Genomic DNA, 23556 nt, shown 5'->3' on the forward strand with positions numbered 1-23556 from the left:
AGGGGCGGGGCCAGCCCGGAAGGCCACGCCCCTCCCTCCCCGCCTCCTGTACCTTTAGGGGCCTGCAGGCGGCTCCAGCAAGGAGAGCTGCGCAAGTGGGAGCCTGTCCCTTTAAACGTCCCTGCGGGAGGCTGGGCGGCCGAGGGCTTCCGGGCATGCGCACTGCTTCACCCGGAGGACCATTTGCTCTTGGAAGCGAGGTAGAGCTGGCCGAGCGCGGTGGGATGCTGGGGTACGCGCGGTCCGAGACTGTCGGGCCCGGGAGGAAGGCATGGCGGGCGCCGAAGGAGGCGGGGAGGGGTCGGTGAGAGCCTCCTGCCCATCTTCAGGGCTGGGGTCCCTCCTCCGCCTCGGCTCGCCCTGTGGAGAAGAGGGGGAGCCCCTGCCGCCCTCGCTCGCCCCACGCGCCCGGCCTTCGCAGCCCGCCTCTTCACCAGGTGCTTGGCTGCCATGCCTTCGTGCTGCGCTGTCCCCAGGTCCAGCCTAGAAAGCGTTTCTGTGACCTTTCTTTTCCGTCAGTCCTTTAGGGTTCCGAGGACCGCTTTGAACTTGGTCACAGCTGACTGCTGAGTTCCAGCCTTTGACGTGGTGTTCTCTGTACCGTTCAGAGTTGGCATCATTACAGCTCCTTTTGTGTTCTGGTTGTTTTTGTTCAACAACCAGTATCTATTGCAGACCTACTAAGTGCTTGGTGCTATCCTAAGTGTGGGCCAATCAGTACTGAATAAGGTAGGATTCAAGGAGCTCTGTTCAAGATCGTGGAAGCCACGAGTCTCAGTGGAGAAAGGGTTGTCAGAGAGGGTGAGAGACGGATGACCAGCACAAGATCTGCAGAGGAAGCGAGGTAGAGGGGAAAGACCCTGGTAGGAAAGGCCAGTGGCAGGCAGGCTTCTGGCCTCCCTCCCCTCTGGATTCTAACACCCATGGGTTGAAAGAAAACGATGTCCTTCCCCAGAGAGGATGATGGAAGAAGAGAGAGAGAGTGCCGGTTTCAATTAGGGCCTGGAATGAAGGGGACTGCAGGGAATTTTAAAAATAAATAAATAAATAAATAAATAAGGAAAAATAAATGTGAAAATGGTGATACAAAGAGTTCGCTGTGGTTTTTACGTGGCCCAGTCAATGGAAGGGACCGAGAAAGGTGGAGGTTTGCCAAATTGTTTAGCTTGAGACAAATTACTTGGAAAATGTGGCAAGTGTAAGAGAGTAGTGAAGCTACTTTTCCATGGCTTCATGTGATGTGGAGGTAGTTGGCTGCGTGGTCACTGTGGGGTTCCTTATACAATTGCTCTTGGGTGTCACCGCTCCGAGAAAACTCTGTGAGGGTTTCTTTTCTCGGATGCCAGCGATTTGGTAGGAATTTCCTCTCATCAGCTTGAGAATTTTGTATCTGTGGGAGATTTAGAGAAAGCTGAAGGGCCAGGACTGACTTAAGCCTTGAAGTGCAGAGAACTTCATGTCACTATTTATTGTAGACTTTTCTCTCTTATCCTTCCTCATATCCTTCCAGTAAAGATATTGCCACTGTGTCTTTGAAATTAGCTGCAGGAGATTTGCAAGGTCCAGGGATGACAGTCATTGTAAAATCAGACATTTTCTTTTCTCTTCTTTGTAGGTGTAAGGGTACTAGTTTTCAGATAAAACTTGAAATTTGTGTGTTTTAAAAAAAATCTAAACATTTTAATAGGTTTACTTATTATATATGTTTTATATATATGTGGGTATGGGCACCACGGGTGTGCTTGGTACTGGTGGAGGTCATAAAGCCCCCAGACTGGAGTTAGTACGGTTGTGAGCTGCCATATGGGTGCTGGGAACTGAACTGGTGTTTTCTGCAAGAGCAACAAGTTTTCTTAACTGCTGAGCCGTCTCTTCAGTTCAAAATGGACCCATTTTAATTCTGGATAATACAAGCTTGGAATGAGTGGGAAATCAAGATACAAATCACTGCTTAGGCCACAAATAGTTGGCCTGTTAACTCTGCTTGCTCTGTGAAAGTAGAATATATACATATATCTATGAAATAAGGCATTAGTCCTTTTAGGGATCATGGAATTGAGAGGGAACCAACTGAGTGGTTCTTACAAACCAATTTGGTTTTTATCTGCAACTGTTTCTGGTAGCTGAGTGCCCTGTCTCTTTTGTAGGTGCCATTAAGCATGGAAGAGCCTGCAGATGTTGGAATCGGGTTTAGTTCCCTCCGTTTCATTAATGATCATGTTGGATTTCAGGGCACTATAAAAACCTCACCAAGTGACTTCATTGTAATCGAGATTGATGAACACGGACAATTAGTCAATAAGGCCATTGACGAATCTGCTTATGAAACTAATAAAATACAGTCCGAGCCAAGTGATTCTGTCAAGAAGCCGAAGCTGCATGTTCAGGATGTACCCTTGGAACACGAAAGTAATGAAGAAGTGACCAGTTTGATTGGGTACGTGGACAGTGACCAGAATCACCTGTCGGGCCTAGAAAACGAAGACAGTATCAATGGTGTGATTTCTAAGTGTGAAGAAGAAAGTATTGATTTATTAAGTTCACTTTTAGATGAAAAAACTCAGATGTTGCTGGATCAGTTTGCCTGTGACATCAAAGGGATGTGGAATTCAGAAACCGAATCAATAGCACCATCTCTTGAGCTCTCCCTAGGCAGGATCCTGGATAAAGAGCAAAGGGCCGCCCTGCACAGTGCTGTTAGGCAGAAGTTTCCTTTCTTGGCGACGGTAGGAAGCAACAGGGAAGTTGTTGTGAAGCCGAATCTGGAGTATAAAGAGCTCTGCCATTTGGTCTCTGAGGAAGAAGCACTCGGTTTTTTCAAATATCTGGATGCAAAGAAAGAAAATTCAAAGTTTACCTTTAAGCCAGACACAAGCAAAGATCACAGGAAAGCCGTGCACCACTTTCTCAATAAGAGGTTTGGAAATCTGGTGGAAACCAAATCTTTTCCTGGGCAGAATCACAGCTCAGGAGACCCAAACACAGCCATAACTGTGAGATTCCGAGAAAAAGCACACGGAAAGAGATCTCGTCTCGAATGCGAGAGAAGAAAAACTGTCTATACAGGTAATCTTGTAAGTCATCATTTTCTCATGTAAACTTTGTGAAAGGTATGAATGAATAGGCCTAGTCATAGAGCTGTTGTAAAGACTGTATAGACTGATTATTTTGGGGAAAGATGAAGCCGTGCAAACTATGCTAATTGTGAAAATGAGCTCCTTGAAGTATGGATAATAAAGATACTTATATTTAACACTCATGAATGTGTAAAGTTGAAGCAATTGTTTTGCATTTGATTGGTTTTGAGAGTATTGATTTTTCTGTTTTCAGGATACTCTTACCCATACTTAAGTATTTGGAGCTGAGGTATCTCTATTGTGATGTTTGGAAAGGGAAGAGGACACTCTATGCTATAAGAGAGAGTCCTGCACAGTTGGCTCCTCAGGCTTCCAGTATGTGCTCTTGCTTTAGCCAGCACTGGAATCTCTCAGCAGCATTGTTTTCTGGGTCCTGTTTCAGCTTCAGAAGGGTTAGAGTGGGATTTCCTCAGTTCCCCCAGGAAGCGTTTTCTGCTGACTTATAGCATAGAACGTATTTTGGGAATCACTACGTTAAAGGCTAGAAGGACTTCCTGGGCTGAATGGATCCCATGAAGTGCCAGAGTACAAGTCCAGGGTAGATTGGTTTGTATGTGTTGCTTGAAGGATAGAGCAACATGCTCATGTCTTATCAATTGATTGAGCAGACACAGCATGCGTGCTGCATGGGATTCTGGTGTAAGCAAGACATTCGAATTTGGAGTGGTGTGGGTTTGCTTTTACATTACCTCAGCTCACAAAGACACAGGTGGACTTTCTTTTGCATTGCTCAGGGCTGGAAATAGATGCCTTGTGAGGGACAGGCAGGCCCTCTAACCCTTAGCTGCATCTCAAGCTGTTGCTTTCCTTGAGACATGATCTCAGTTAGCTGAGGCTGATCTCAAACTCTGCTTCTTAAATGTTGGGACCACTTGAACTTATTTAAAGGCTTTGGACTTATGAAATTGTTCGTGTATTTAAAGCTTGGCATCCACAAATATAAATGTGGGAAAAACAACACTATGAATAAGTTAATCTATTTTGAAAGAAAAGTGAAGATAGGTTTGCATATAGAAAGAGAACTACTGATGATAGGTGATTTCAGAAGCGCTAAGGTTTCTTGTTTGTTTGTTTACATCTGACTGAAGATTCCCCTTTCTCCTCTCCCTCCAGTCTCTCTCCCCAATATCCTCTCTTCCCCGGTCGCTCCCCCTTCCCTTCAGAAAAGAGCAGACCTCCTAGGAACATCAGTCAAATACAGTGTAACAAGCTACAATAAGACCGGGCACATACCATCACATCCAGGCCGGACAAAGCACCCCACTAGGAGGAAAAGGGCCCCACATGTAGGCAAAAGAGTTGGGGACAGCCCCTGCTCCCACTGTTAGGATTCCCACAAGGACACCAAGCTACTCAGCCATGCCATATATGCAGAGGACCTAGGTCAGCCCTATGGGCTCCCTGATCTCCGTGAGCCCCTATGAGTCCCAGTCAGTTGATTCTGTGGGCTGTGCACTCATGGTGTGCCCCTGATCCTCTGATTCCTCTAATCCTTCCTCCCCTCCTCCTCAGGACTCCGCAAGCTCTACCTAATGTTTAGCTGTGGCGCTCTGCATCTGCTCGCATCAGTTTCCTGATGAAGTCTCTGGTCTCTGATGATTATTCTGCTAGGCTCTGGTCCCAGAACACTCTGCAGGCGGGACAAACTGTAGGTCGGAGGTTTTGTGGCTGGTTTGGTGTCCTAGCCCCTCCACTTAAGGCCTGGCCTGAGCACAAGAGATGGCCGGTTCAGGCTGTGCCCCCCATTGCTAGGAGTCCTTGCCAGGGTCACTCTCGCAGATCTCCTGGAGTTTCATTGCACTACATTTCCATCTTGCCCAGGAAATGCCTCCCCCCAATTCCAGTCATTTCTCCCAGTATTTTTCCTCCTCCTCTACCTGATCACTCCTGTTTCCAGCCCCGCAAGTCCCAAGTCCACCCGAGAAATCTATTTTCTTTTCCCTTTTCAGAGAGATCCTTGCATTCTCCCTTAGGGCTTCTTACTTTTTATACTGAAATAGAATCAGTGACTTGGGATAATAAGTCAAGATGTGAGAATCTTCTTACATACGAGTTAGTTAATTTTACTGAAGTTAGAATTAACGTTTCACCGGGAGGACAATATGGAGATACTGGTGTCCAAGAACCAAATTTCTCTGTCTCCATGTGTGCATGTACACACACATGTATGTAATGCATTATCTATGTATGTAATACATTTAGTGTCCTTTAAATCCTTGGTTCCCAACCTGTGGACTGCCACTACTTTGGCAGACCTCTAGCTCCAAAACTATTTACGTTACAACCCATAACAGCAAAGTTACAGTTACGAAGTGGCAATGAAAACAGTTTCATGGTTTGAGGGCCACCACAACATGAGGAAATGTGTTAAGTGGTTGCAGCATTAGGAAGGTTGAGAACCACTGCTTTAAATGTTTATATGAAAATACAGTAAAATATATATTCTATAAAATTTACCCTTTTACTCATTCTTGAGGTTTTGGTTATGAGCCTAGCCTTTTAAATGGCTGATGTATTTCTCCAGCCCATCATTGATGTACCACCATTGCTACCGTTAATCTCCTAAATCTTATCATTTTCCTATTCTGGTATGAATGTCAATTGAATAATCACGCCTTCCTTCCAGTTCCCAGCAGCCATCATATTGCTTTGTTCTTATGATTGACAGCTATTAATGTAGGCATTCACGTAATGATGTGTAAAATAAGTACAGCCCTTACTGTGGCGCATTCAACCTTGGAACCTGAACAGCATTTGAGGCAGACTTGCTATTATTATATTCTGAAGAATGAATAGAAATAAGTGCAACAGATCAGGAGTCTCCTGCGTTGGGATTTAGGAGACCTGTAAATCCAGGGAAAGAATGTGAATTTTTAACACACACCTTCAATGAGCCAGCAAATGCTTTTAAATGACAGCTGGAAATGCTAGTTCTATGTTTTCATTAAAGCACACTTTCACCATTAATAATTAGGTTCGTTATCCTAACCTGTTAGTTTATGAAGAATGTAATTATGTATGATGTCTTCTTTTCTGTAATCTAGAATTATTTTGTTTCAGCCTTTACCCTTCAAAAGGAAAATCTGGAGATGTTTGAAGCAATCAGTTTTTTAGCCGTCAAACTTGGTGTTATTCCTTCGGATTTTAGCTATGCGGGCCTTAAAGACAAGAAAGCCATCACCTATCAATCAATGGTTGTTAGAAAAGTGACTCCAGGGAGGTAATGACATATTACTTTCTAGTAAAGTATAGGGTTAAAACTCAAAATAACATTGGAACCATCCTATCTTTGCTATCAGTATTAATTAACGGATTACATATCAAATAGCACGTTCTGCATTAATAAAATGATCGCCTCTTACAGATGTAAATGTGTATTGAATATATATGAAGTTTGGGGCTGGCAATAGGGCTTCGGGGTTTTAAGACACTTCCTGTTCTTCCAGAGGACCCAAGTTCAGTTCCCAGTACTGATGGTGGCACCTCACAGCTGCCTGCAGTCCAGCCCGAAGGTGTCCAGTGCCCTCTTCTGGCCTCTCCCGGCCCCCTCACACACAGCATGCATTCACACACACACACACACACACACACACACACACACACAAAAGAAAAAAATCTTACAGAAAATAGGAAGCTGACAAGTAGTAGATTTTAAATTGTCTAAATTGTTTATCAATATCTGATGCACTTGCGTTCAGAAAAGTGTAATTGAAAACGTGAAATTTATAAATGTTTTTTCCTTAATTATTGTAGTGCTTTTTATCATAAGCCCTTACATTTTAAACATATTCCTATTAAATAGCATATAGAGGACTCAAATTTCACCTCTCAGTGCAGTGAAGTTTTATCGTTAATTTTGCATTTTTAAAAGAAATATGAATTTTTCATAGAGATCTAGAAATTATAAAGAAGGGGCGACAGTTCATGAACACCTGCACCACTCAAAAACAACTGTCTATACACTGAATCTGTCGTTTTCAAGATGCTTTTCAGAGTGTGTACATCACAGACATTAAAGTCAAACTATGTCTGTAATTTATTATATTTATAGTAAAGTAGTTTAGGAGCTTTCGTCAAGAGATTTTCAAACTAATTTTCATAAAAGATTTAACCAGGTCTGTCCCTGTTTTTTAAACATAGGGATTCTAATCCAGTTTTTCAGTTCAAATGATATTGTGGTTAATATTCTTTTACTTTAGCCTGCAACTTTTGGATATTTTCCTTAAACGTTAAAAGCTGAGTTGTGTTTCAGAATTCATCCTGACTGGATGTGCTATCCGTATTTCCATACTTAGTTATAAGCTGTTTAAGCACACACTATTTGCATGGAGATTCTTTGAAGGCCTGTATATGAACAGAAGTGGTATATGATTTTGTTTTCGGGTCTGAATTATAAGAATTCAGATATCATACTGTTAAGACAATGGCTAATTTTTAACAACCAAAGGCAATAAGTATTATTGGTTCCTAGGAAGAGAAGCGTATTACTTTTGGTTTGGTCCATGGGTGTGGGATTTCAGTAGTCCTTTAAGTAGGAGCATCTAGCCAATCTAGAAATTAAGACATATATTGAGAGGGACAACAAGCAATCCACCAAATTAAATATCAATTGTCATAAGAACTAAAAAAAAAAGGTAGATATGAAGAAAAGTTGATATTGGCTTTTTTTCTTTTTACTTGATCCCCCTATCTGGCTTTTAAAAGTTGGCAGAGAACTGGACATTTGAGTGAGGAAGTGTCCAAAACGGAATCTCTGATGCTGGTGGGCTCAGGTTTTTAGTTGTGTTGGTGGGACAGACCCTGAGAAGGAAAGAATCAAGTTGGGACAGGAGGGTCAGGGCTGATTGGGAGGCTTGAAGGAGGAAGCAGGTTGATATGTCTCTGCGCACATTGCCAAAGTAACCCTCTTTGCCTATCCCATAATAGTGACTAGTTAGTGTATGTGTACTAACATTAATTTAGAATTTCCTCAGAACATTTGACATATTTTTTTAATGCCTGTGGGTGTTTTGCCTCCATCCATGCCATTTGGGAACTTGGTGCCTGTGGAGGCCACAAGAGGGTGTTGGATCCCCCGGAGCTGGAGTTACAGATGGCTGTAAGCTGCCAGGTGGGTGCTGGGAATCGAACTATGTGCTCTGGAAGAACAGCCAGTGCTCTTAACCGCTGAGCCATCTCTCCAGCCTTCCTTGCGACTTACATTTTGATGGGCGTTGCCAGGAGACTATCATTTTAAAGCTTGTATTAAATATGTAATTTTTAAATTAAGATGTAAGTGATTATGTGATTTATCACTTATAGGTTGAAAAGTATTGAACAGGAAATTAAGAAGAAGAGAATGAATGTGTTTAATATTCGGTCTGTAGGTGATTCTCTCAGACTTGGTCAGCTCAAAGGAAATCACTTTGAAATTATCATCAGAAATCTAAAAAATCAAGTAAATGATTCTACAAGCCTGAGAGAAAGAATTTTGGAGGCAATAGAAAATGTTAAGGTAAGAAAACTCAAATTTGAAATTGTATTAAGGAAAATCTTTATAATCCTTTCTAAGACAAAAAAAAAATGATTTTTTTTGTAATGTGTGTATACATAATTAATTTTTAAAATGATAATTAGATGTTGGCATATTTTGTTTTCTTGATATGTTTTATATTAAAATAAGGCATAGTTGTAAACTAAAAGATACAGTGTATGCAGGTCTCCTGAAGAAGAGGATCACTCTCTGAAGCAGGCTTTTTTCTAGCATCATCCTTCAGGAGGGCGTGGTTAGACAGGGGTTCATACTGTGGCTGTTTTGTTCCATTATTCTCTCCAGAAATAGTTGGTCAGTAGTTACCTTATTTTTAGAGTTGTATACACCTTTTACCTTTATAACCCAATGTTGGGTTTTCTTTAATATGTTTGAATTATGAATCATGTACATTTTATTTTTTGACTCATTTTTTTAAAAAATTAAAACATAATTGCATTGTGTTTTTCCTTCCCTTTTCTCCCTATGGCCCTTTTGTTTTTTTTTCTGACCACAACTTCTCTCGCAAATTCATGGCCTCTGTTTTTTTTAATTGCTTTTACATAAGTTTATATGGACTGAGTAGGACGTAGATAGATAGAGAAATAGATAGAAAGGTAGATAGATAGATAGGTAGGTAGGTAGATAGATAGATAGATAGATAGATAGACAGACAGACAACCTCCTCAGCCAGCATGCATTTCTAAAGTTTTAAGTAACACCTGTTAGGCATTTAAACACGAACACACGCAACCATAACCATCAATGTGATTGTGTAGGTGAGCAGTCAGCACATTTCTCTACAGGGCCTATAATAAAGTCCTCAGTTTTGTGGTCCATGGTTCCCATTGCAGTCAGTCAGCTGTCCTGACTGCGGCCATGGCTGGTAATACATAGCTGAGTGAGCATGGCTGTGTTCCAGTCATCACTTACAGAAGTGTGCGCTGAGGCAAGCCTGACATGGGCTCTGGAAGTTTGGTCATGCTGGATCCACACAAGTAATTTTCAACCTGGAGAGCTTTAAACCATTTTGACAGTTTTGAATTCCAAGCCAATCTAAAAAATAACAGCATAGTTTTAGCATTTTAAAGTAACTTCTATTTTAAAATTATTCTGTTCTATAGCCCACTTTGAGAAACATTGGTTTTAATTCCCGACCACATCGGGCCTTTTTACAGTCTTACACCTCAGTGACAGGAAAACACGGAAAGGCCTGGCTCTTAGGTGACGGTTTCCAACTGAAGATCTTCAAATTCAGTCACTTTCTCTTCTCAGATTGTGTACTGTGTGTGTGATCTGTTTGTCATGACCATCCTACCAAAAAGTTTCCCCCCTTCTGAAAACTGTTACTAAAATGTTCTCTTGTTAAAAACAGACAAGATTTCTGTGAATGCTGACAGACAGCATTTAAGACCAGGTGTGCTTTCGGTCTTTATGAAAACACATTGCCTGTTGAGGAGTTCTCATTAGAAATGATCTTAGCTGTACACAGCTTCCTTTTTAAAATTTTTTTATTTATCTTGTATTATTGTGTGTGTTTGTGCACATGCATGTTGCATGGGCACAAAGGACAGCCTTTAGGAGCTGGTTCTGTCCTTCCACTGTAGCTTTCAGGGATCAAGATCCTGTCTTCAAGCCTGCGTGATGAGTTTCTTCCCCACCATAACATTTGGTCGGTCAATAGACCTTTCAAAAAGTGTCTTATTGAGAAAAAAAAGTTGAGTAGCTTGAACATACGGATTCCTTGAAGTTTTCTTTAGGGAGCTATAGCTCTCACTATACATTTTTGGTTATATTTAATAATTATCCCAGTTATCTTAAGGCTTCCAACACTGTTTATGCGAACTTGAAATAACCTTCACAAAGCTGAGATTTAATATAGGGGGCACTCACCTTATCTGCAGTTGATTTTTACGTGTGAAATAGACACAGCTCCCCTGTGCTGCACTGAGAGCAAATTTCCTTAACAACCTTCACTGGCAAGCCTTGAGCTGCTGCTCAGTCATGATTATTCATTGAATGAGTGTTTGCCTCTCTCGTAAAGTGTGTGGAAGGACTCTTAAATTTCAAGAACCCCCTGGGCTATGTGACCATGAATGCGTGTGCCCTCTCTCACTTTCGCTCGGTGTGTTTGACACAGACCAACTTTTTTCTATTTCTTCTGAGTAATATGACGTTTTTGAAGCATGGCGTCCACAGGCGACATCTACTTCCCTCCCCAGGAAATGGCAGAGAGAGAAACTGGGGTGGACGCAAGGATAAGTGAATAGTATAAAGGAACAAAGCCTGCAGGGTGGGAAAAGAAATCTGAACCTTGTCCCTGCTACCTCCCAACAGCAGAAGAGTCTCAGGACAAGGAAGAACTCGAGAGAGGGGTGAGACCAGGCTTGGTGTGCAGCTTATCCCAGTACACCCCCTCTCTCTTGGCTCAGCACCTCAGGTCATGTATGCAGGGACCCTGGGTACCGTGACTAGAAAGCCATTTTAAAGCTTTCTCCACTTGTCTTAAGTGGCGAATTTTTGGTTAGTTTGGTTTCCTGAGACAGGGTCTCGTGCAGGCCTGGGCTCTCAGCATTCCCTCCTTCTCCTCCCCGTTGCACACAGCCCCTACAAGCTTTACGGGCTGACTTAAATTTGCTCCCTTCTCCTTCTGGTGTGTAACTGTTTAGTGTTTCTCAGGCCATTTCACCCCTCACCCTCTGTATTATTGGTGATTGCTAGATTTCTCAATTAAATATGAAGAGAAATAACCTGATTATACTTTGATGAACTATATTTAAGACATTCTAATGTATTGTATTCTGTTATATTCATAGAAGAAAGGTTTTGTGAATTACTATGGGCCACAGAGATTTGGGAAAGGGAAGAAAATTCAAACAGACCAAATTGGATTGGCTTTACTGAGGAATGAAATGGTAAGAATTTTCAAAAATATAATCTTAACTGTAGTCATTTGTACGTATTAGATAAGCCTATTGCATACCTAATGATGGTATATAACTGCATATATATACATGCATATACACGCACACACAAAACCGTGCATCATGTTTCACATCATTGGAGATTTGTTAGGCAACTAGCATTCTCTTGGATTCACATTATAAGATAGCAGAGAGGACATGGTGGCCTTGTGTTTAATTTTTGTTTGAGATGACACAGACTTGACCAAAGATTTCTTGAATCTATAACTGAATAAATGATTCATTGGTAGAATAACCCACAGCTCCACTGATCAGGCAAAATGATACACCTTCACCTCTTCTGGGTTCTGCTCATATACATGTAGACCCCATACATTTAGGGAGGACTGTGACAGGCATCGGTACTAAGTGAAGACATCATAGGAGCCAACTTGGAGGACGTTTCTCGTGGCTGACATGCCGCACTTTCTTTCTTTGCTTAATGCAAGCCCTCCCTGATCTTTACATTTTGTATCTCATCTTAAATGTGACCTGGGACTTCTCGTCTTGTTATATTTTGTTATGATTGTCATGTTGAGGTTGCCCAGATAGTCCTCTACCCGTCACACCCCACACAGTCCTCAGCATGTGGCTGAGGCTAAATGTTTCCTTGGATGTTACCTTAGTTTGCTCCCTGTAGCTGTGATTCTACACCATGGCCAAAAGCAACCTGGGGAGGAAAGGGTTTGTTTGGCTTATAGGTTACAGTCCAGTCATCAAGGGAGGCTAATGCAGGAACTCAAGGCAGGAATCTGGAAGCAGGAACCGAAACACAGGCCATGGAGGAGTGCTGCTTACTGGCTTGCTCCCATGACTTGCTCATCTTGTTTTTTTTTTTTGTTTTGTTTTGTTTTTTGTTTTTTAATATATGTAATCCAGGCCCACTTGCCCAAGAGGGACACTGCCAACACTGAGATGGGCCCTCCCACATTATTTATTAATCAAGAAGATGTTTTACCAACTTGTTCACCAGCCAGTCTGATAAAGACATTGTCTCAATTGAGGCTCCATCTTCCCAGATGATCTTGGCATGTGTCAAGTTGACCGAAAGTCAACTAGCACCAGATGTATTAGCTTTTTATGAACATTTGTTTGGATAAATACTGTAGAAGAAGATTGGATTGGGATGGATGAATTATTTTAAGTTGCTTTCATACTATGAGCTATGTACTTAGAAGTAAATCCTAGTGCTAGATACAGTGATACAATAACAGGAATTAAATAGACACCCTTTTAAAATTAAAAAGTCATATATATATATACATATATATATATATATATACACACACATATATATGTATGTATGGTTTAAGATAAACTATTAAAATGTTAAACAAAATATTTGAATTGACACTTTTTATTATATTTTGCCAGTGTGGAGGTCAGAGGACAGCAAAGTCAATTCTTTGCTTCCACTGTATGGGTCCTGGGGACTGAAATTTGGTCACCAGGCTTGGTGGCAAGCACCTTTATATACTGAATCATCTTGCTAGCTCTAACCTGTTTTTTAAGACCCAAGATTTCAAAGAATTTGAGAACATAAGTGAAACTAATGGCTTGGCATTCTTGCTTCCTTCCCTGTGTCTGTCATGTGTTGGCCAAGTCTGAGTATTTAAGTCATCTCTTTATATTTGTGTTTTTAGCTCAGCTGAATAAAGAATGCTAGAAATGAAATTATAGAGTGCTTGGGGAGGGGGCTTTTCCAGTATAATATTTTTGTTGTTATTTTCAGTTTGTACAGAACGTTGTCTCTATATGTAAAACTGATGAATTGTTGAAAGCTTATGGAAGAAATTGCAGCAGCATTTTCGGGCCTTTCAGGATGCCCACGAATTTACCTCTTTAAAAAAAAAGTAATATGTCCTTTTTTAAAAACATGTTTAACTTGGTTAATTTTTCAAGGTGAAGGCCATAAAATTATTTCTTACACCAGAAGACATGGATGATCCTGTCAATAAAGCAAAGAAATACTTTCTTCAAACTGGTATGTGAGTTTCTTTACTGATCTCTAGGAATATAAACACAGATGCAGATGCCCAGTATGGGCCTCTCCTTAAAATGCATACACTAAAAAATAGCAGAAATAGGGGTTGGGAGACTGTTAGACTGGAGAGACACGTGGGTAATAGCTTGCATTTTGAATCATTTGACTGTCTGACACAGCTATCTCATTTTACCTGGCTTGCTTGGAGTTTTGTCTATCCTAACTATACCTTGGGGTTAAGGAGAAGCGGGAAGTCCTTCCTTAGTTTTCCTCCACTTAAGTTGAAGAGGAGGAGGTGATAGGACAAATGTGAGCAAGCACAGAGGTACCTGTGGTGAGCTACCTCTGAGAAATTACAACAGGTTAGTGTAAGAGGTTTATTGGGGGAGAGAAGAGTGAAAGGCCTTCTGGGGACATGAGGGAGAGATACAGGCAAACAGGGAGATGGGGAATGGGAGAGAGACACATGAGAGAAGGCAGATAGAGACCTGGGGTGGCTGGGGGTCCTTTTTTTGCAAGGCACACACTTGGTGCACCTGGCTGCTGCCAGTGATGATGATGTAAGCAGGTCCCTGGGAGCGGGCCCCTGGATTCACCTGTTTCCTAACAGGAGGTTCACTCTAATAGGCTCTCTCTCTCTTTCTTTCTCTCTCTCTCTCTCTCTCTCTCTCTCTCTCTCTCTCTGTCTATCTCTGCGATGCAGATATATGTCAAATCAGATCAGAGTAAAAGCAGATAAAGGCAGGTTTATTAGGCGCTGCTCCCTGGAGGATTCACCAATTCCAAAGAACCGTGAGGAAGCGGGCAAGGGCAGGACAGTTTTATAGACTGTAGGCGAAGGGTGATGACGTGTCAACCATAAGCTGGGGTTGTGCTCAAGTATGGTCAAGAGCTGAGCACTTAGGTGGGGATTTGGATGGCTGGCAGCATCAGGAGGGGAGGTTTCCACAGCTGCCAAGAACGAGGAACTGGGATCTTGGTACCTTTCCCGTGTTCAAGGCTTCCTAGGGTTGGGGGAAGGAGGCCAGTTGAGGTTTTCCAGCTTGTGCAGGGGCGAGCAGGCATTCCAGCAAACAGTCCACGCTGCTGCTGGTGGTGGTAGAGGCTCAGCAACCAGCAAGGCCTCCGGCTGAGTGAAATTCGTCTGTGGTATAGAGTCCCTTAGGAAGTTTTTCTGAGAGGCTATCATGTATTCCTGACTTCCCTTTGACCACTTTAGCCTCATGTGTACATACCAGAACTGTTCAGAGGTGCACGAAAGCAACACCACTCTTGACTGCGGGGACCAGTAACCTATGACTTAGCTCCGCATGGGCATGGTTTGTTTCTCTTGTAGAGTCAGAGGTCATAATTCTCATGGCAACCATTCCGAAGCTTTAGTGCACTTAAGTATCCAGTACGTTTATCAAATACCAGTTACAAGGGCCTCCAGGAATAAGCAAGCATCCTTGGAGCTCAGCAATGTACATTTTAAAAAGCATCCCATTAGCTAGGATTCCAATCGTTGCTGCCAACTCAGCTGACATTCTGTTGGACGTCCCTAGCAGTTCTTTAGAAACAACCAGACCCCTGCAGCTTACCAGCTTGTTTGGTCCTTGGTGATTGGTTCTTTTTGTTTGGCAGACTTCTGAATTAGATTATCTCTGTTCTGAAGGAAGGGGTCTAGTCAGCCATTCCTATTGCTGGGGTGGTTTGCTCTTTCTTACTTTTTAAGGAAAATAAAAGTTTTTAAAAGAAAATGTAAGCTTTTAAAAGTATCATTGGGTTTAACCAGCAGCGCTCAGTGTCTCCACAAAACATTTAGACTGCTTGTAAAAGGCATCCCACAAGTAGCTTTCAGTGGATGTGCCCTCTAGCTGATTTGTTCTTCATTTCAGAGGACGCTAAAGGCACACTTTCACTGATGCCTGAGTTCCGAGTTCGAGAGCGGGCTCTGCTGGAGTCATTGCACCGCTTTGGCATGACAGAGGAAGGCTGTGTCCAGGCCTGGTTCTCTTTTCCTCATTCCATGCGCATATTCTACATCCATGCATACAGCAGCAAGATTTGGAACGAGGCAGCATCTTACAGACTTGAAGCCTATGGCGCCAAGGTGGTGAAGGGGGACCTGATCTGCTTGGATGAAGATGCTGGCGAGCATTTCCCAAGCAGTAAAGTGAGTATCTCTGAAGAAGGTAACTTGCCGCACCAGAGACAGTAATTGCAAGATCCCTGAGTTTCAAAAACACTTTTGTTTACTCATGGGAGCATTCTACTTTTCTGACAGCTGAGAATCCACACATGTCGCTAAGTTAAGAAATAGTCGGTGGCACCGAATGAAAGGTGGTAAAGCTCCCTCTGAAGAGCACACTTTCAAACACAAACAACAAACAAACAAACCCCTGTATGTGTAATGCCCAGGGCCATCTGCTTAAAACCAAGAACTGGACCGTCAAGAGCTGACATGCTCCCACACCCCACTTAGGTCCTCTCCCTTGCCTCCTTGTGGTCCAGCACGTGTCCCTTCAAGCTGTGTCTGCTTTCCCTTAAATGTCCACAGAAAATGACTTGTTTGTTTATAAGAGATGTACAGCTTTCAAAAAAAAAGTTTCATGGTAATGTTAGGAGGCTATGGGATGTTGTTTCTTTCCTATAAATGTGGCTTTATATCATGTGATTTTTATGATGTTTATTTTAATGAAATTATATCATGACTATTTTATAAAACTTGCTTTTTCCATTTCTTCCCTGTCCAACTGGCATTTTTAATCTCTGTAGGCCTGAGCTGAGCAGTGAAACTGAATTCCATAAGTCTGGTGCGAAAGTTCACAGAATAGTGTAAAACAAAAGGAATAAGGAAATTTTCTCTAACATCATTTCAGTCAGTTTCAAAACAAGGACAAGACCCTGAGTGGTACTTCCTGCTTTCCACTGTAAAACCGTTGGGTTTTAGGGGAGTAAAGGATTTCAGAGATCCAGTCCTTTAAACTCACCTTCTATATAATGAGAGCTGAGGCCCAGACGGGAAAGGAAAAATTCAGAATCACCATTGTAGTGCACCTAAAAAGACCCAGGGGTCTCATTGGGTCTCCTCTGGAGGAACCTGAACTTGGGCCCAGGAATCATCTAGTAAAGGTACATCATGGCCCAGCACTTCAGAACTGGAGGAAAGGTCAACTGTGAGTTCTGCGTAAAGGAAATTTTACCTAGATCAGTGATGGAGTCCACACGTGTGAATTGAGGCTATTTGGTTTTAGGCAATAGAAATCTACCTCAGACTAATTAAAAGAGAATCCAGTGGGAATTTATTGGCCCAGTATGAAACCTGTGATTTATTCAGGCACAGCTGCATCCCTAATTTTATCCTCTGCAAGCGGGTGTTCCCAACAGCTGAGCATGTCTCCAGCCAAGAACGGCGTATTCTGGAGTGCTGTGGAGCAGCTTCTCAGGCCTCCTTCTGCGTCTGCTGCTGCCCCTACTGTTCTCTGCAACAAACAGACATCATGGCTAAATCAAATATCGCTGTTTCCTGGGGGCGGGGATGGTTGAAGGTAGGGGCTGGCTTTCCAGAAGCATACCTTCAGTTCGGCGTAATTTGTTGGTGACTGAGGAAAGTGTTGCCTCTGGGCAGCCATGGCTACAGCTTTCCAGCCTCAGTGGTACATAGGTAAAGCAGAGAGAATTGGTCTGTTTCTTCTGTGGTAGGCTTCTCTGGAGACAAGGCCTTATACAAAGATTATGTTTGAGCGTATGTGTATTCAGTGTATAAATCAGAATTAGAAAAGACTGAGGTAATTTGAACATTTGGGAATCACCCATTTCCATTGTATTTTATCAAACCAGGTTCATCTGGTGACTGAAGAAGAGGAATCAGCTAACACATATGCAATACATCAGGTAAATCTGGTTAAAAGCCACTTTACTTAGATTTAAATAAGCATTGTTCACTGGAGACATCTGGCCCTCCCTTTTTAGGTAACTTTTAAATTAATTTATGATTTATAACCTAATAATTCATATTTTAAAAATAAATGTATGCTTTTAATAAACTAATTATGCTATAATTTATGTCCTAATAATTTAAGTTATGCTTGCTTTTGATAAATATATATAAAATCATGTGAACACTGAAAAATTCAACATTAAGTAATAATGGTTTCATATCTCCCTCAGATTTCACAATGTTCATTTCTCCCTTTAATGTTTCTCTGTTTGACTCCTACATTAATCCTATTTTATGGGAACCTCTGCTTTTTTGTTTTTCTATCACTGTGATTTTACGTTTGAAAAAATGTCAAGTGTATACATGACATCACACAGTATACATGTGGCTTTTGGTGAATCTTTCTGTGTTCCAGCTTCTAATACTATAGGTTGTGAACCCATCACTGAATGTGGGAATTGTGAAGATGTTTGGAGCAGCACAAAGTTTCTCACTGCATAGAGACAGAAAATTAATTGAGAATCAAATGTGTAATGGATCGAAGTTGCTTTTAGAAACGCTCACTAGTGTTGTATCTTGTGGCTTTCCTACAGACCAGGCTCTGCCTAGTGACACACACACTTTTCACTGAGTACCATCCTGTCCAGCCAGATAGATGGTGGTGGTGGCGGTGGCCTGAAGTACCTCAGCTCAGATTTCAGACTATTACATATTAGCAGTTCATACATACAAAGTTCTCTGTGTTTTGAGAAAACATAATGTCCTACTTCTGGAAAACAAAGATGTAGTATTTTTCTACCGTTATCCATCAGCCTGTAAATATCAGGTTAATATGTGCTTGGGCTGTGCCGCATTAGAATACTTGATTTTAAAAATTGCTGTTTTGGTTGCTGACTTGAGGGTCATAAAAAAGATAGTTAAATGAGTTTTGACTTGGGGTTAGGACAGAATTTCTAACAGCTTCTGAAATGGCTCCAAATGTGCTGTGTGTTTATTTGAAGCAACACTCTTCAACCTGAGGATTATAAAATCCAAATGTCTGTCAGCTCTGGAAAACATTGAAGATGCTTTGTGTCCTACAGTTTCAAATATTCAGCCAAGAGTTAATGCTTTAAGTGAAAATAAACAGCACATCATCTTTTTAATACACAAATTGGCTTTAATAATTTAATAATTAATTTGTCTTTAATAAATGGCAGAATTATATGTTTAACCAAGAATCATCTATTATGACTTATTATCAGCGAATGTCTGACTTTTCTACCACTTTTATAGAGTTACATACCTATGGTCATGCACAAATTTCTTGGATAATAAGGGTCACCCAGGGATGAAGTTTCAGAAGCCTGGTTGTAGCCCAGGCTGGATTCTAGCTCATACCCTGCTTCAGTCGTTTGTGTGCTGGCCTAAACCCTGCAGGGCCTGGCTTCTTTGAGATCCATTTACATATTTAAGGATTCTTGCCCATTTTTCTAAATACCCTTTAGCATTCAGACATGCTGTCTAGTGGTCAGCAAAGGAGAAACTCTACAGATCACAAGCTTACTCACACACATGCAGCCGACCAAATAAAAACATTTGCTGACACTTGTTTGTTTCATAACAAGAGGAATTTAAGGTTGTCACCCAGACTAGCAGGACCGAGCAGTAGAGACAGTTGTGTGTGTCACAAGTCTGCTTGTGGTTTGCATGCTCTCAGAGGTTGAGTCTTTACTGGATGACTGAGAGGACCTTAATTTTTGAATGATGGTTTGCCCAGGGATACCTGGTATAAGCTGATTACCGTAGCTCTTCTGAGTCTTTGGTTTTAGTTAGCTCTTTTATTTACCAGATAACATTAAAAATATCCTGGGTAGTATTCAAAATGTGTCTCAGGCTAACTGTCGTATTTACAGTCTGACACTGTTTTTATAAATCTGGGTCTCAGTCATAAAGGTAAAATATGATCGGACAGCTCTCTGAAGGCTAATATGGGCGTTGTGGTTTCTCCCTGCCCTCCCCAGGTGGTTCTGCCAGTACTTGGATACAACGTTCAGTACCCGGAGAACAAGGTGGGACAGTGGTACCGTGGCGTCCTCAGCAGGGATGGACTGCAGTCCTGCAGGTTTAGGATGCCTGCCCTGAAGCTGAATGTGCCAGGATGCTACAGGCACATCTTGAAACACCCCCACAATGTGTCACACCAACTGGTCCTTGCTGACCCCGAGGTTGAAGTGGAAGGTTCCCACACTGATGACGCAACCTCATGTCTGTCCATGTCCTTTGATCTTGATGCCTCTTGCTATGCCACGGTTTGTCTGAGGGAGATGATGAAGGGTGACATTTGAACCAGCACATCTGAAAAAAGGATAGCCATGGCTTCTAGGGCTCTGGCTTGATTGAACTTCATGAATGTTGTCTCCTTCAGTTTTCACAGTATCCCAAGAGGTTGGAATTTGATGTATTGAAGTAAGTGTCTTAAGTTTAAAGCTATATATATGAGTACAGTCTTTAAGGTCCTGCTTCAGGAATCTTGGATGCAGTTATGAAAGCTCCAGGCCTTAGGAGCAGTACTGTGAGCCCTGACTGCTGAGCATCACACTTAACAGAGACGCAGAGAAAACGCCCTCCGCTCTGCTTAGAAAGGTGACAGTGAAACCGTGGTGACAGGACGAGGGGAGCATTTCACTGCTGCTGCTACCCTTTCTGGTTTGACACACTGGTCACAAGAACACTGTTCTTAAAATAACTTATTTATGAGATCATTTTTGAGAAAGACTAAAAATTTTAACTAAAAAATTTTATACTAGAGCACTCTGGAGCCAGAGGCAGGCATATCTCTGTGAGTTCAAGGCCAGCCTGGTCTACAGAGCTAGTACCAGGACAGCCAGGGATACACAAAGAAACCCTGACTCAAAAAAATTTTTATACTAGTTTTTTACATGATCCCCTAACTTTTTTGTTATGTTTTCTATCACCTAAAACTTGAATTTTAAAGTCATATTTGTACTTACATTCCTTTCTCACACATACCAGTGACATCGGATATGGTGTTGATTATTTTTGTAAATAAAGACATTATCAGTTTCCTGAGTCCTCCCAGAATTGTCTCTGTTTTATGCTGCAAAAACATGACATACTGTCTGCTTGGAAATCATAGTATTTGTTGGTTTGTTTTAGTTGTCCCACACCATAAATTATCCTTAACAGCATTATATCACTTGAGTTCTGGTAGAAAGGGGTAACATTTATTGAGAGGACCTCTGAGTATCATTTCATTGCCAGTAACATTGTGATGAAATTAAAAAATCTGTATGCAGCATTGCAGAACAGCAAGGAGGTGTTTTTGTATGTCTGTGCTAGTCTTCCCATTCAGGGACTATTAGACCCAGGAAATAAACTCCAAAAGAAGGAAAAGTTCTACATGGAATGCCAACTGTGTTTTTTGTTGCATGTTTATCTATATCAGTAGTCCTGAACCTAAGGGTTGTGACCCCCTTGAGGGTTGTACATCACACATCCTGCATATCAGATATTTAGAATTCATAAAATAGTAGTAAAATCACAGTTATGAAGTAGCAATAATAAAAAATTTTGTGGTTGGGGCTCACCACAGCGTGAGGAACTGTATTAAGGGGTCGCAGCATTAAGAAGGTTGAGAACCACCGCCCTGTAGATTATGGAGCAAATCGGAAGTCAGTTCAGATTCCACCTGTAAATAACATAAGTTAGATGAGTTGAATCAAATTGATAGCAAACACGTTATGGAAAATGCTGCTGAAAATTCAGTACCATTTGAAAATGCTGCTTTACAGGAGCAAAGCTTGTATTTTACAAATGCTGTGTCTGCCAGTGAGAAGCGTATTTGCATGGTGACAAAAACCATAGGTAGTGGGGGCAAATCTGCCCACTGGAGTCCTGTGCTAATGCTTCTCAAGTCCTGGGCCTCCCTCTGAGCATGCATAGAAGGGAACATTAACACGACACCCCTCAAGGGCTAATGTAAGGCTGTCATCAGTTAACATGAGCACATGAAGAAGGGCCTGGCACTCCACAATTGCTACACGTCTGCGCCTGCCAATTTAGAAGAGAAGAAAATGACCTTCTGTTAAGATGATGGGAATTCCACTTAAAAATGCTACATATGTAATTTAATGTATGTATGTAATGACCATATGTGACATCTGATATTACATGATATATTACATATATGACATTACATATCATCTTAGTCACCTTTCTGTTCCTGTGGTAAAAAGCCTTAACAAAAGCAATGTAAAGGTAAAAAAAAAAAAAAAATTATTCTGGCTCCCAGGTCCAAGGTCGTCTGTTATCTCAGGGAAGTCATGGCAACCGGAGCCTTGAGGGCACTGGTCACCATCGTCAGGAAGCAAAGGACAGTGGGTATTGTCCCTCGTATTGTCCTTTGTATATAGCTCAGGTTGTAAGCCCAGGAATGGCACACCTGTATCAGGTGATACACCCTGAAGAGGATAATTCCTTACATGTGTGGCCAGGGTGATTGTCTTCCACGTGATTCTAATATCAGCAAGGGGACAACTGACACTGCCCATCGCACATACTTCAGCAATCCCACAGTACAAATGAAGTTAGATATTACAGTACCATTATGTTTAAAACTACCATCACAATTTTAATGTTCATTGGAAATAAAATGATACTCTATTAGGTAGTAAAAATTGGGAAGGGAGGAATTTTTAACTTCATATCTCAAACATGAAAATAATTTATATAAATTATTCAGTGTCTTTTTAAAAAATTAAAAAAAAAAAGATGTGGAAGCATTAAAACGTGCAGTCATTAATATTCTTCTCTTGGCCTGTAGAGGGCAGTAGAAGTTTAGATTTCTCACAGTAACCACGTGCAGCCAGGTGTAAAGCCTCAGTGCGTTCTCCTCATCCCTATTCATTATTTGACTGTTACTCATATTGAAAGTCGTTCCTTATAACAGTATTTGGTATAAGAGCCCTGCTTTAGTTTTAACTACCAAGCTTGTATTTGGGACGAATAGTGCCTAAGGACCAGGAATGTGAACAGTTGTTAACTTTGAGGTGTTTTGTTTTATTACCGTGGTGGAGGGGTTGAACTCAGGGCCTTGCTCGTACTAAGCAAGTGCTCTGCCTGCTGTGCTGAGAGCCTTGCCGCTTCTTTTTATCAAGATAAAAATGCCTGGGTTTGTGCTGTTGTTTTTGTTTGCTTCTTGTTTTTTAAGTTGTGAAAGCTGAAAGCTATATAACTTTTACGCCCAGTTAACATTAAAGTGTTATGTCAGTGTCTCTCAGATTAATCCATATTCCACCCTTATCGGAGATGGGTGATATTTTCTGCCATGAGCAGATTGTAAGCACATCTGAGCCATGTACCGATCTACTTAAGGTCAGACAAATACAGTGTGAAACTGAACTTGATTATGCTTCCTAGGTGTCTTAGTTAGGGTTACTAACTAAGTTAGTTACTACTTAGTTACTATTGCCGTGATGAGGCACCAGGACCAGAAGCAAGTTGGGGAGAAAAAGGTCTATTTCACTCAGAGCTCCATGTAACGGTTCATCATTAAAAGCAACGAGGACTGGAACTCATGCAGGGCCGGAACCTGGAGGCAGGAGCTGATGCAGAGACCACGAAGGGGTGCTGCTTGTGGGCTTGCTCAGTCTCCTTTCTTACAGAACCCAGGACCACCAGCCCAGGGGTAACATTACCTACCATGGGCTGGGCCCTCCCCCATCGATCATCAATTAAGAAGACGCCCTGTAGGTTTGCCTCCAACCTGATGTTAGGGAGGCGCTTTCTCAATTGCGAACATTTTCTCGGTTCTCTCTGTGTTCCCTCTGAGGTTCCCTCTCTTTAGTGTGTGTAAAGTTGACATCAAACTAGCTAGCACAGGTCACCAGCATGTGCCTTCTGAGAACAAGCTTTGGGGTAAGAATTTCTGTATTCACAAACTTCATATTGTCTGCTTCCGCAGCTGCCGCTGAGCAGCCGCACTGGGGGAATGTCCTGAGAGGGAAGTAATATTCTGAGATGTGAAGCTAAGCTCAGAA

General features: G+C 41.7%; 1 protein-coding gene across 6 annotated transcripts; it reads left to right on the forward strand.

Moving 5' to 3' along the window:
* Positions 1-85: 85 nt before the first annotated feature.
* On the forward strand, positions 86-20587 carry Pus7l (pseudouridine synthase 7 like). 6 transcript variants are annotated; one of them, XM_060388757.1, is made up of 9 exons: positions 86-200; positions 2148-3066; positions 6198-6357; positions 8439-8631; positions 11466-11561; positions 13512-13593; positions 15471-15748; positions 17416-17469; positions 19519-20587. In XM_060388757.1, the coding sequence occupies exons 1-9, from the start codon at positions 156-158 to the stop codon at positions 19840-19842; spliced, it is 2151 nt and encodes a 716-aa protein (XP_060244740.1). In that variant the 5' UTR covers positions 86-155; the 3' UTR covers positions 19843-20587. The 6 variants fall into 6 exon arrangements, with proteins under 6 accessions (XP_060244740.1, XP_021516472.2, XP_060244742.1 ...); XM_021660797.2 differs by having other exon boundaries at positions 87-200; positions 11463-11561; XM_060388759.1 differs by having other exon boundaries at positions 187-232; positions 11463-11561.
* Positions 20588-23556: the final 2969 nt, after the last annotated feature.

This window comes from Meriones unguiculatus, chromosome 8 (assembly GCF_030254825.1).
Source record: "Meriones unguiculatus strain TT.TT164.6M chromosome 8, Bangor_MerUng_6.1, whole genome shotgun sequence".
NCBI lineage: Eukaryota > Metazoa > Chordata > Mammalia > Rodentia > Muridae > Meriones > Meriones unguiculatus.